Genomic DNA, 13,910 nt, shown 5'->3' with positions numbered 1-13,910 from the left:
CCAGGCTGGCCTTGAACTCAGAAATCCGCCTGCCTCTGCCTCCCGAGGGCTGGGATTAAAGGGAAGTGCCACCATGCCCGGCTCCTATCATTTAACTTTTCTACTTCCTCATGCATTTTCTCAGCCTTACCTTCCAAACTATCAGATCTTTTAGAATCGAAGTTTTTGGTTTTATTGCATTTTGCAGATCTTCTCTTTGCCTTGGAGAATATGAGCAGACCTCACTCTCCCTATTTCCTCCTAAGTTGCCCTTTTCAGAGCATGGGATCTGGACCAAGTAGCATCAGCATGGCTTGGGGCTCCCTGGGGTGTCAGTGGTCACGCACAACATGTGCGTGGTGCTGATGGAACAGATGGAACAGGCTGGTGCTCAGCTCTTCTCAGCTTGAGCTACAATCCCTGCCTCCCCCCCCCCCCTCAGCTCTTACAGAATGCAAGGTTTGTCTCCACAGAGCTGGGACTCAAAGCCTAGCATCAAAGCCTAGCAGTGGCCCAGACTCAGAATAACTAACCGAGCACAGCAAGGCTTAGTTGGGTTGGGGATATAGAGACTTAACTGTGGGATTCCTCCTTCAGTGTTGACTGCCCACTGGACCTGTCTGCTATGTGCCCAACCCAAGCGACCTTTTGTTGTATGCTAGGGCAGAGTGAGGTTGTCACTGGTTGGGCAGTCTTTTAAGCCATATACACCTGGGCATGCTAACTCCTCCCCACTCCCCTTATCTAGAGGACTCAGCGCTATACCACAGACAGGCCTTGCTGTGCAGTGGTCTTGGGACAGCAGCCATGTCTCATAGCTTTCTACTTTCAAGGTCCCCTGCAGCTTCGTCTAGTACTCTCTTCGTGATTTTACACACAAACAATAAAAAGTTCCTCTGCTGTCCTTTAGTGGGTTCTAGAGAAAACAAATCACCTCTCACGGCTGAGCAATCTGGCCTGGTACTTGGCCATTGGGATGAACCAGAGTTATCAGAAGGGGCCAGGCATCTCACCGGGAGTTGGGGCAGCACTAGCAACAGCTACAAAGTCACCTTGCACGGGGGAGTGAGCCTTTGTTAGTTGAAGGGGGCCCACACTGCTCAGTTGTGTTTTCAGAATCAGTCTACAGGGTTCCCAAGGGTTGCTGGGAAGAACTGGCCCCTCTCCTCACCCTCTGGCTAGCAGGTGAGAGCTTTAAGCAGGGGCTGCCATGGTACTCTGCATGAACTGGGGCCTTCACGTTGGATGGGCTCCTGTTCATGGGATTATTGTTGACATTGGCATGAGCCACAGCTCTCTCATTCTTGTATGCTGCTGGGTGTGTTTTCAGAATCCAAAAGAAAGCACACTTAGGGGGACTGCAAGGGTTTGTATTATTAGAAGTGGCATTATTAGAAGGTGAGGCCATGTGGGTGTGGGCTTTAAGACCCTCCCCCTAGTTGCCTGGAAGCCAGTATTCTGCTAGTAGCCTTCAGATGAAGATGTGGATCTCTCAGCAACTCCTGCACCATGCCTGCCTGGATGCCATCATGCTCTTGCCTAGATGATAGTGGACTACTGAACCTCTGAGCCTGTAAACCAGCCCCAATTAGATGTTGTCCTTATAAGAAATGCCTTGGTTGCCGGGCGGTGGTGGCGCACGCCTTTAATCCCAGCACTTTGGAGGCAGAGGCAGGCAGATTTCTGAGTTCAAGGCCAGCCTGGTCTACAGAGTGACTTCCAGGACAGCCAGGGCCACACAGAGAAACCCTGTCTCAAACAAAACAAAACAAAACAAACAAACAAAAAAAGAAATGCCTTGGTCATGGTTTCTGTTTACAGCAGTAAAGTCCTAAGACAGGGGACCATAGAGAATGAGAGGCAAGGGAAATCTCCCCCAATCCCCAAAACCTAGCCAAAACCCTTCCTGAAATCCTACCAAGTTTGGTAAGAGCTATGCTGAATTCTGAGCTTCAGCACCTGCTCTTATTGAAGGCTCACCAGCAAAGTGGGGATCTCTGTCACCTGGCACAGTCATGGGAATAGGGCCTCTGACAGCCAGGGTGTGACAATGGGCTGTGGGGGCTAGGTCTACAGCAGCCTTCGAGAGCAATTACCAACAGAGCTGTGGCCAGGAGAAAGGGGGTGAGTGGAGACACGGACTGTGTGGTGGCACATACTTGGAATCCTAGAAATGAAAAGGCTGAAGCAGGAGGATTTCAAATTTAAGTCCATCCTGGGATACAGAATGAGTCCAAGGCCAAGTCAATCAACATGGCAAAACTTTCAAAACACCAACCAACTAGTAATGGAATGTGAAATCCCCTGCCCCCCAGAGCTCTGCTGTGGCCCATTCAGGCCACTGAGGGGATTCCCCAGTGGGACAGGCCATTAAAGCAGACAAGAACCGGGACTCACCCACCCACTCAGCCTATGGTGTGGTCCTGGACAGTGTGCACCAACAGCAACCCGGAGGCTGCAAAGCTGTGACCTCAACTCTGCTTGTCTTCCAGAGGCACTGCAGCAGGAAAAGTGGAGCCAGGAGCTTGCTGCATGGCGTGCTGTGGCCGGGGAGCATGGCCGGCTGATGCAGGGCTGGAGGAAGGCATGGGTATGTACCTGGCCAGCAGGTAGCTTTTGCAGGTAACCACTGCTCTTTGGCCACCGGGCCCCTCTGACTTCCTCTTAGCCTATAGACAAGTTCTGCTTCTCTGTTGCCCCGTGGGAATTCTGGACTGCTACTGAGGCTAGCAGGATCAAGGGTATGACAATGGTTTAAGAGGAGACCAAAACACACTTTAGGTCACGCACAGGCCAGTAGCTTTTTCCTAGGTCCCAAGGCTGCCCCAGCCCCTGGAACTCACTGCTTTCATGAGAGCAGGAGACTAGCTGCTACTGAAGAACAAGGAAGGTGGGACTGTCATTGCCTACAAGCTTTGTAGAGGCTTCCTCAGGGAGGGTGCTCTCATACAGGTTCAAGTCACTGTGCCAGATTTACACACAATCGGGAAACTCTAACCTTGGGGAGGTCTAAGTATGTGCGTCAGGTAACTGCCAGGCTGTCACAGTGAGTGTCGCTAGTCCTCTCATCAGAGCCCATGCAGATCTCCTCTCCAAGGTCCTCTTTGACACTAGGAGACGCCAATCATCTCAGCCATTGACCACAGCCCCTTTCTGAAGGCTAAGTGGCATGGGTTCACAAGCACCTGAGTGAAGTGGGAGCACACAGTCTCCAGTCTGGAGCCTTTGCCTCCAGAGTCCTTGGAGAGACCACTTGCATACTCTTAACTTGAAGCCCTGGGGGTTGGGGTGGGGGTTCCACCATTCCACGCCAGAGCAGGGAAGGCCTAGTCTGCTGGGCCAATCACTCAGAAACCACCTTGTATTTTGTTTTTGTTTTGTAGGAAAGCTGCAGCAAGGATACCTTCTAGCCACCAGAGGCAGTTCTGGATAGATCCCAAGTGACCTTGTTGACACCAGCTCAGACATACTTGATGAAGGCACAGCACCTACTGCACCAAGCTATTGTGTCTTGGCTGGCTCCACACTGCCGTTTGCCACAGCCTGAGTGTCCCTTCCTAGAGGCTGGGAATCTCTAGGCATGAACCCCAGTAGGCCTGAGACAGACAACAAGACCTTTTTACATTAGCTGCTTATGTAGCAGAAAGATCAGTCTGCCTGGCAGAAACAGAAGGTTCCTCACCCAAGCAGATGACAGAGCAGCATGTGAAGGCGAACCGGATGGCAGCCACCCTGCATTCTCCCCAGGACTTCATGCACTCCTGCCCCTCCCCCAGGGCCGGCACAGCTAATCTCTACTCTGCTTCTAACTCAAGTAGATCTAACTCAAGGCTGCTGCTGTGGCCACCTAGTAAACAGGCTGTTCCAGGCACTGCCTGGGATAGGAGAGGTGGGGTCCATGTGAGAATATTTTGCCTTAAACCTTGAGTGTGGATGAGGAAGTTGCTCTTCGCTTATCTCAGAACCCAAGGATGTTTTCCAAAGCACAGTGCTTCCCACCCGTTTACCTGTCAGCGCTCCGCTTCTGAGGTAGAAAAGCCAAACAGGCCAATTATGCAAACCTTCTGGTGCGGTATTAAACTGTTTTCCAGTGCTGAGTTAGCATGTCTCTAGGTCTTTATAGTACAGTTAATCTTTGAAGCTTGTGGGTGTGTATGACCTGGGGAGGTGTGGCCCAAGACCTACTCAGCCTTTAATCTCCACAGACAAGTCCCTTCTTGTCAATCATAAAACCTAAAACTCTGTTCATAACAAAGCCACTCCCTTCTATGCTACCTGGAGACACTGCCCTGCTCAGCCTGCTCAATGTCCTTTTTTTCTGGGACAAATGAATCGGGTAAGCTTCTAGGTGTGGGGTTAGCTGGTCCCTCCCGGGGCCAGTTCTGGGCAGAGACACACTGATGGTGGTCATGTTACTGTCTTCTTGTCTAAGCACTGCCTGGGACCTAGTCACCCATCTGGCTAATGCACACAAGCCATGCTTGTAGCACCCTCACACCTTTAGAACAGAATTTTCTTGTGAACTACTTTCACAGGTTGTAGTTGAGGTGTGGCTTGTCGATGCTCCCTGTATCTTCCATGAAGACTGGATTTGTCAGGACCTGTCTATGACACAGAGCAATCATACACTGAGGAGGCAGAGGATGCTTGGGCAGGGAGTATGTTTAGTAAGATTCCCCGCTCAGCTACAACAAGAGTAGGCATCTGCATTGTGCACACTCCTGTGACCCTGTCCTGGGCACCCCTGGCACAGTGGGGGCCAAGGGAGACTAGCTGACTTCACCTGAAGCCCTGGCCTCTGCAGAAGTGCCAACAGAGAGATGGTACAACCAGGGCACCCCAGGAGGGGATGTGCAATGTCAAATGGGAAGGACTTCTGGAGGCAGAATGAGAACTCACCACCCAAGGGTTCCTGCGTGGGCAGGGAGCCTGGATTAGCAGATGTGCGCCATAGATGAGGCAGCTCTGGGCAGGAAGCCCTCAAGGCACAAGACATTTCAGATCAGGTTTTGTTTTTGTTTTTTTCCTAATTTCAAAATTCTAGCTGCTGAATGTAGCTGACAGGGTTCTTTAAAAGATCCCTATTTTTTTTTTTAAAAAAAAATCCCTATAAATTCATTTCAGAGCCTTTTTTTTAACTCAAAGACTCTATTTCTAAACTTACTATAACCAACTTGTGGCCTACTGACATGAGTGGGAGAAAGGAAAAGGCGGTGCTGCTGACCTAATTCCACCAAATCCATTCCCCAGGCTGCCACAGAGTCAACCACAGGGTCACCAGGGCTAAGAACTAGCCGTAGGCTTCTCACGGCATGCCCCGGGAAGCCCTTCTGCCCAGTCTCCCACCTTCTCTGCCCGGCACAGGCTGCTCACTCCTCAGAGGCTATGTTGAGTGCAGCTGCATTCCTGACATGGGGCAGACTCGCAAAAGAGGTGCAAAGGTGTTAGGGATTCCACAATCCCTGGCTCTGGAGCTGGGTATGACGACTGACTGGGCCTGTCAGACCACCGCAGTGCAAAAGAGGAACAAGTCAGTATGGAACTCCAGTGCTAACTGTAAGACTGAGACCACTCACCTAAGATCACAATAGCCTGAGATGAATTGAAATAATCACTCTTTATTCAAAACAAGCCCTCTTGCTTGCAGGAAAATATGTTAGTAAGCTCTGTCCTCTAAGACAGAAACCACATTCACCCTATGTTCATGAAAAAGATTTGTAGACACCAAACTGAAATCTACAAATTTGATATATACTGCTTCTTTGGAAAATAAAAACTAAAAGCATTATGTCAAAAAGTCATGTTAGAAACTAATTTTCTTCTGAGGCTCATCTTAGCAAATCCTTGGCAGCACAAAGTGGCAGGGCTCCACCCCCGAGGAAGGGCCCTCTACAGTCCCCTGGAGCACAGCTCCTGGTTCACCAACCCCAAACTTGGTTGAGCAGCACTGTAATAGTGGGTCCTAGGCAGCCACGGAACCCAGGACCACGTTCTCCAGCATTTTCCAGATCCAGCGTGCAGAGACAAAAAACTGAAGCTGATCGCCAGGCACTTAGGAAAGGTGCCCACGAGCGCATCTGAGTGCCCATCTGATGGACTCACAGTGCTACAACCAGGTGCTTCCTTTGCCCTGAGGCCAGTGAATTTCCAACTCTACAGTCACATAAATACATCATGTCAGTAAAGAACTGAGAAGGAAGTCTTTTTCCTGCCTCCCCCATCCTTACCCAATATATAGACACACAGGCAAGAATTCTTATAAATTCAAGTTCATCATCTGAGAGGTTGACGCCTCCAGCGAGTCTTCCAGCTCCAGGGCACGCTGACTGTATGCTTCCAGGTGCTTTCTCCAAATCTCAACTGAAACAGGACAACAGCCCAAGTGACAGACACTAATAGGTCCAAAACTCCTTCCGGGGGAGGAATGAGTTACCAATGCTCACTCTGCTCAGTTCCTTGGTCAGCTCTACTCTCTTCCCCCGACATCCCCATCCGCTAGGCTGCCTCTCCCCTAATGACCAGTATCTATCAATCCCAGCCCCTGAAGAGCACATCACAGTTGACAATGGATCTGAGAGAATTCCTTTGCTCTCCCAAGTTGGTCTTAGGTATAGCTGCCTGTAAGCCATCTCTGTCCACACTTGGCTCAAAGTCCAAGGCCATCAATGGTAACTGACATCTGCTGATTAAGCTCTTAGGAGGCGATGGCAAGAGTGATGGCCTCTGTCCTGTACCTACCGTGACCTTCTTACCGCAGCTGTCTTTTTGTTTGTTTGTTTGTTTTGTTTTTTGTTTTTTTGAGGCAGGGTTTCTCTGTGTAGCCCTGGCTGTCCTGGAACTCACTCTGTAGATCAGGCTGGCCTCGAACCCAGAAATCCGCCTGCCTCTGCCTCCCGAGTGCTGGGATTAAAGGCGTGCGCCACCACACCCGGCTGCTACTGCAGTTGTCTTAAGGCACCAGTGCCATGCTGCTCTCCTACCCCCGAGGTCCCTTCCCCAGAGGACTCACTGTAGTGTGGCTCTTCTCCAGTAGAAACGAGGGTGCCTTCTTCCGTGGATTGGACGGGGTCCTGAATGGATGGGCTGGGAGGGGTCTGAGGTCCAGGTTCTCCTGCCTGCTCCTGCCGCATCGTCTCCAACATGGTCTTGTATGCCTGACGGGCTGCCATGGTCAGCTCAACCATCTTGTGGAACTGGTCCTTGAGCACAAGAGAGCACACTATAGGACGGTACCCTTCACAACAAGGCAGAAGTAACACAGGTTGTGGAGTCTCTGCCTATGGGTGTTGCTAGATGAGGAGCCTGATCAAATGTTTAGACCCATGGCGCCTCTCTATTGGCAATAAACCTAGAGTCAAATTGAGGACCTTCCCTTGGTGCTATTATGCAGACAAAGGCAACTGCTTTCTGAGAGGGTTCTGCTTTAGGGTGAATTCTCCTTAGGGTCAACTTAACAGAGGCTATGGCCTGCCTGTTGGTAAGCTTACATCATAGGCATGATCCCAACTCACCTGGGCCCCATCGTAGCTGAAGATCCCTACAATGCTGACAGGAACTGCTTTATTCAGACTCCGCCCCAGTGCCTTGCGGTTGAGTGCAAACACGAAGGGGATGTTCTGCTCACAGGCGCAATCGATGATGGTGTGCAGCGTGTCGTCCAGCCCACCTGCTCAAATAGAGGACACAGGACACAGGTCAATGCAACATAGCCCACTTAGAATCACAATAAGCTCAGCTGCCCATACCAAATTTCAGCAGGAAGAATCAATTCTCTAAGGTAGACTGCACCCACTGTGCTCAGGGAAAATGAAGTTAGCACCACTCTGTCACAGGCGCTGATCAACTGCTTCACACATATGAGCTCTGAATCATCTCCAACGACTTATAAAAGATAAGTGATAAGTCCTCACTTACAGAATGAAAACTAGCGGCTCAGAGAGGCTAGGGTGCCCACCACACCACAGGCCCAGGTGCCTGGCTCACACTGGATCCTTGCTCTTTACCCTGGGCCTGCTTGGATGAGGTCCCAGCAAGGCCAGCACAGGTAGGGGTTGCACAGTGACACACCTGGTCACTGGGAGCCCAGAGCATCTGAGGCTGACTCTCAGCGGAGGGAGTCAGGGTGCTGGGGCACACACCTCTACACTCAAACAATAGCAGGAAGGAACGAACAAATGACCTATTTACTTCAGAAATAGAAGACCACAGGAATCAAGTCACAAAGCTCACCAACAGTTTTCAGACCACCACCACCATGCTAACAGAGCAGAACACCTTGACCCCTGCTCTTTCACACACTTAACAAAAGAGACCACATGTCAACTGAACATTGACCTTGAACCCCTGACCCCTCGCTCTCAGCACAGGATGATCTAAAGAGACCAAATGTTCACTCTACCTTCATCTTGAACTTTCTAAGCTTGAAACCGGTGTGGGGCAGGGAAGGGGAAAGGGAAGCACCCTATGCATGCTGCTCCATGACTGTGCAGTCAGTTCTACAGGGACAGTTGCTCCCAGACTCCCTCTCGCACCTGCCACTACCCTACAGCATTCACTCAGGAAACTGCCGGCTCTCGTAAGAGCCCTCCGACAAGGCAGGGCTAGGCACACACGGAGCATGCTATACGGCCTCTGACAGCCAGCGGCATGAGGAAGGGCTCAGAGGTGGAACCCACAGGCAGGAGAAGGAAAGACCTACCAGGGGCACATGACTGGCTCTACTGCAAGTGGAGCTGTCACAAAGCTGAAAATGCACCAGGCATGGTAGCCAAACCACTTACTTGGGGCTATGGGAGGAATATTCCAGGGTTTGTCAGCTGCTGAGGTCTCTAAGCCCAGGCTTGCCTTTTCCAGAAGCAAGCCTGTGTGACTACTTCACAGTTTAGTCTCTACCATATGGCACTACAGACACACAGCCAGCCTGGTAGTCACTAGGTCCCTGCAGAGTTCTGGCTGGAGTTACGGTGGAGCAGCCCAGGGCCAGCAGAGGTGAGCTGCTGGGCTGCACAGGACAAGGTCTAGCTGTTGCTGCTCCAAGGTCTGGGTGCCTCGGGCCGGTGAGGAAACCTCAAGGTTGGGATGTAAAATGGTAACTGGAGATCATGGCTCAGGACTCAGTACCAGGATCTGGACCTGCTACCTCAAAGTGTGACTTTGGCCAAGCTGAAGGTTACCCATGGGAGAATGGAACAGGCCAGGGAGATGATGGCTCATGTGTCCCAAATAGTTCCCTCACTCGCAGTTCTAACTCGATCAAGAGGGTGTGTAAATGACAGCATCTTCCTAATGACTCCTTCTGCCATGGAGCCCAGGACACAGGACATCAGGCAAGTCCTCCCAGAGCCATGATGGGAGGCAGGCAAGTTCACTATCACCTTACACACAGCCTTCTTCCAGGCCAGGCTAACTGCTGGAGAACTGTGACAATACCGTGACAAACCCACATTAGCAATGAGCGAGTGAAGGAGTTGACCACAGACTGAACAACTCTGTCAACAGGACCAAAGCCCCTGCAAGGTCTCTAGCAACCCCACTGGGCTCTACAGCTACAGCTTACAGCAGGCTCACCCTACCCTGTCGTCAGAAGGGCTGCTGGTTGGCCTGAGAGGAAGGCCCGTGGTCAGAAAGGTTGGAGTTAGTGTTAGGTAGGGCTCAGGTGGTAGCACACTAGAAAGCGACTTCTCTGTTGAAACTGGAAGCAAGCTGACAAGGTGCCCACCAACCATGTGCATGGCTGGCTGTGGGGTAGATTAGTGGGCACTGGCACAACAGCCCGTGTGCTGTGGGTGCTACAGGGCTGTCACCTTTAGACTGGGTCTTCTCACAGTTGGGAGAGATGATGATGCACTTCAGCTTCCTGAGCTTCAGGTGTTTCAGGACCTCCCTCAGCCCCAGCACGAGCCGGCGTTTTGTCTTGGCCTTGACGGGATCCTTCTGGTACATTCGGTCTTGGAAGCGCACCAGCTCCTTGAGCAGACCCGTGACACAAGCATCTACTTCTTTACTAAGCATCTGGCTGCAGTAGCTGAAAGGAACCCGGGGGACAGGGAATGCAGACAGCATCAGACAAAAGCCACCGAGACACCAGCACTCAGCAGGACCATGCAACTCCCTCCACCACAGGGAGGAATGCCATGGGAGGCCCTGCCCTGCACGACATGTAAGGCCCTATCCGGCTTCTCCTCTAACGTGTCACCCTGCTCTGCACACAGGCACCCAGACAGGCTGCCCTAAGGAGGCATGCGCACTGCTGACTGCTCAACTCCAGTACTCAGAGGCTGAGCACGCAGGAGATTGAGTTCAAGGCCAAGGCTAGCTTGGGTCACACAGAAAGACTGTCTCCCAAAAGGAAAATACATAGGAAGGCAGGAAGGCAGGAAGGCAGGAAGGCAGGAAGGAAGGAAAGAAAAAGAGAAAAGAGGAAAAATGAAATGGCTATAATATGAAACCTGGAGGACCCAGTTATTACCACTGCCGCCTTACCCTATCCCAACTTCAAAAATGGACTAGGGACACCTCTTCAATCATTACCCGAGGAACAGAACCATAGTACACTGATCCAGCAGAAACACACAGGAATAGGATCCTATCCCCACTGATAACTAGCTACCCAGTGGATTTCAAGCACAGGATTAAAAAGGAATTGCAGCAGACACTACAGTCTATGCTGTTGCCCCCCAACCCGAGCCCTAGCAGCCAGTGCTCACTCACTCCCGGAACCTCCGGCTGTGGATCTTGGGGAAGGTGGCACTGTCAGGGGTAGGCTGGCAAGCCTCTGGGTCCCTCTGGAACTCTGTGCCAGCTGGTTCTTCTGACTCACCCTCAACCACAGGTGTAGAAGACACTGATTCTTCTGTCTTCTCTGGACCTTCAGAGAGGGGGGAAAAAAAAATCACTGTGCATCTCTGCAGGGCTTCCCACACAGCGAGGGGCCTACAGAGCAGACAGTCTGGGTGCCAGCAATCCTACTTGCGCAGTCAGGGAAAGAGAAGCACTACAGCTTCAGGGGAGGAGAAAGGCCGGCAGGGACTGCTGGGATAGCTTTCTGGTCTGTCCTAGTGCTCCCTCCCTTTCCCCTGTCTCTCTCCTTACTCATTTTCATTGTGGTAAAATACAGAAAAGTTACCATTAAATGTGCCGTTCAGTGCCAAAATCTATCTTTTACATTTGGACTCTAAAGAATATCATATTAGGAAAATTTACAAAGCAAGGTTAGTCGCTAAGCACAGTAGAGCACACTTTTAATCCTGGCACTCAGAAAGCTGAGGCAGCGATCTGTGTGTTCAGGTCTGACTGGTCCGTATACTCAACTCCAAGCGAGCAGGGCTACAAGTGAGACCCTGCTTCAAACAACAACAAAACCCCCTAGGGTTAGCAGTGCACAGGAGGCTGAGGCAGGAGGACTGCCATGGCCAGGCTCAAGGAAAGCCTAGGCTATAGTCAGTTTAAAGCTAGCAACCTCAACAAAAACTACAATCTCAACAAAAACTAAAGCAACATGGAAAACCAGATCCAAACAGCACAAACACGTGAGTGCTGGACTGTGGCCACGCGTAACACACCAGATGGGGGCAGGAAGAGCTCGGCATCTCCACACAACACCAGAATGAATGAAAGCAAGGTAGCATCACAAGGGACGGAATTCCCTCTGTTGTGGCAAGCACATCACCCTGGGACAGGGGTGGGAACACCGATAAGGCTTATCCACACAGACGTGATGGCAGTGCACCTGGAGACTTGTGGGAGGAGCTGCAACAGCACACATGCTCCAGGAAGAACTCATGTTTTCCTAGAGGCACCCACCACACTGTCTCCTAGCTACCTGCTGGCCTTCCACACTGGGCACACTTATGCAGCCCAATACTATACAATACCGAAAACAGAGAACTGCTCCACAGGCCCCAAAAGGAGGCGGAGTCAGTATGGCACACAACACAGTGGTGCTGCGACAAAGCCACAGTCCTATGGTTGGTACCATGCTGAGGCAGTCCCCCTGCAGGAGGGTCACTGGGCTGTTTGCTCATGCTGAAGTCCTTCAATTACACACATTTGCACTATGCACACTCTCTGAACATGCAACTTCATAGAAATTCTTCTGAAAAACCCATACACATTAATTTTCACGACACACTTGGTAAATAGCCTTATGGCTAGAAATCCCTGCATCCACCCCAACCCCAAACCTTGGGAAGGGGCTCCCTCCTCTGTTCTGTACTGCTAGATTGTGGAAGCCACATCCTCCAGGCACCATGCTGACTTGCATTTTACCACAAGGTCATGTGGGGCTGGTGGAGTTCCCACAGTTTCTACCACAGTTCACCATTCTCATAGTAGCTCTCACCTGAAAGATTATTTCAGACACGCGCATGCACACACACACACACACACACACACACACACACACACACTCTCACTTAGAGGACTTGTACCTGTGGGGTTGTCCTGACTGGGGGTTTGGTTACTGGCACCACTTTCCACGTCCTGTGAGTCATCACTGGTCACCGTCAGGCTCACAGCACTTTCTTGGAGTCGCTGCTGCATTCTCTCTTGCCGTTCTTTCAGAATTATCTTTAAAACAAAACAAAACAACAAACCAGAACAGAACAAAACAAAACAATTAAAACATCCTACCTACTTGCACCTAAAAGATGAGCTCTTCTGCCCAAGAAATGCCTAAGTTCAGTCATGCCTCTGGATGGCTTGCCCTACACCACATCTGACAAGAGCAACACAGTGTTCTCTGGAAACACAAGACTCAGAGGCCAAATGTGTGGAACAAGAGTCACCCACCACAGACATTTAAACAAACACAGACCACACACCAAAGGGCCAACTGGTGAACAGAAGGTGTGCAGAGAAACTTCAGTCACTGGCAGAGCGCCAGGAAGCAGCATCGCACGTGAAGGAAAAAGCAAAAAGCAACTGCCCCACGCTGGCTGTCTGTACTGCCCCACAGGAACAGGAAGACTCTGTCTTGGCCTCACGCCTACTGTCTTGTTATGAGGGTAAAGGATCATTCACCAGGAAAAAAACCTGACAATTGGGGCAACACTGGTTTGTAATATGATCCTTAACAGTCACAGTTGTGGGCTTGGCCTCTAGCTCAGTGGTGGAATGCTTGCCTACATAAGCAATGCCCTGGTTTCATTCCTAGAACAACTGAAAAGGGCTGAGAGTGGCAGGCAAACAGGCAGTCCATCAGTCTTCCAGCGTCTTGCCTCCATGGAAACAGTCTACATACCTTCTTCAGTGAGGTGGGCTTCTTGGCCTTAGGTATCTCCCTCTGTTTCCCCTTCTTCATCAGGGGGGCACTGGAGTCCAGGGGGTTGTGTGGGGTCTTCATCTGACTGGAGCGGCGTCCCCTCTCACCCAAGGAGGCATCCTTGGACAGGACTGGCACTGCTCCGACTGCAACACAGGGGGTGCCACACGGTCCCTGCCTGGAGGCCCTGGCCAGCTCAGTGCAGGCCGAGGGTCTGGAGGGGTCTCCCATGCACTCGCTGATCCACAACCTGACCGACCTTTGTCAAACCCCTTCTCATAGGCATGGATTCCAAATGGTTTTACTCTTGGCTGCAATCACTTTGGGAAGGTCTGTGCTCTGGCCACAGTCAAACAGGCCGTGTCGTGGTACAGTCTAAAACTTCAAGGACCACACTGCTTGATTTGGGCTATTTTGAGGTGGTTGGTCCTGTGTTTACTACCAGTGGCTCCTGGGAACTGTTTATCACGACACACTCAGTTGGTACCACCTCTGTACAAGTTGATTACTGCTTTCTTAGTAACATTGTTTGTCTATTTATGTTACATGGCTCTTATAAAATTCAAGTCCTGCTTCTAGTTGATTCTTGAGTTTTTCTGGACAAAAACATGCTCTGAATCCTGCTGTGGGCAGTTGATTCTTCCAATCAATAACTGTAGTAAGTACTGAA

At 50.9% G+C, this 13,910-nt stretch overlaps 2 protein-coding genes across 5 annotated transcripts in view; one reads left to right on the top strand and one right to left on the bottom strand.

The window, feature by feature from the left end:
* Positions 1-5,617, top strand: part of Sema4d (semaphorin 4D) — a 111,362-nt gene extending 105,745 nt beyond the window's left edge. Inside the window, exons 19-20 of the mRNA XM_029547296.1 lie at positions 2,472-2,569; positions 3,363-5,617. Of these exons, the coding sequence (XP_029403156.1) occupies positions 2,472-2,569; positions 3,363-3,389 (125 nt within the window). The 3' untranslated portion in view covers positions 3,390-5,617. The remainder of the gene's footprint in view (positions 1-2,471; positions 2,570-3,362) is intronic.
* Positions 1-13,910, bottom strand: part of Secisbp2 (SECIS binding protein 2) — a 38,462-nt gene that overhangs the window by 665 nt on the left and 23,887 nt on the right. For 2 of the 4 annotated variants that reach the window (XM_029547297.1, XM_029547299.1), the window contains 7 exons: positions 13,220-13,386; positions 12,408-12,546; positions 10,690-10,846; positions 9,783-10,003; positions 7,491-7,645; positions 6,989-7,178; positions 5,585-6,339 (listed from right to left, as the gene is read on the bottom strand). In XM_029547297.1, coding sequence (XP_029403157.1) covers positions 6,236-6,339; positions 6,989-7,178; positions 7,491-7,645; positions 9,783-10,003; positions 10,690-10,846; positions 12,408-12,546; positions 13,220-13,386 — 1,133 coding nt within the window. In that variant the 3' untranslated portion in view covers positions 5,585-6,235. Of the gene's footprint in view, positions 1-5,577; positions 6,340-6,988; positions 7,179-7,490; positions 7,646-9,782; positions 10,004-10,689; positions 10,847-12,407; positions 12,547-13,219; positions 13,387-13,910 lie in introns of those variants that run through there. The other 2 variants (XM_029547298.1, XM_021215422.1) reach the window with 2 other exon arrangements.

The sequence above is a fragment of the Mus pahari genome, chromosome 16 (genome assembly GCF_900095145.1).
Source record: "Mus pahari chromosome 16, PAHARI_EIJ_v1.1, whole genome shotgun sequence".
In the NCBI taxonomy this organism is placed as follows: Eukaryota; Metazoa; Chordata; class Mammalia; order Rodentia; family Muridae; genus Mus; species Mus pahari.
The sequence above is the reverse complement of the archived record's forward strand: the minus strand, read 5'-3'. Positions and strand labels throughout refer to the sequence as shown.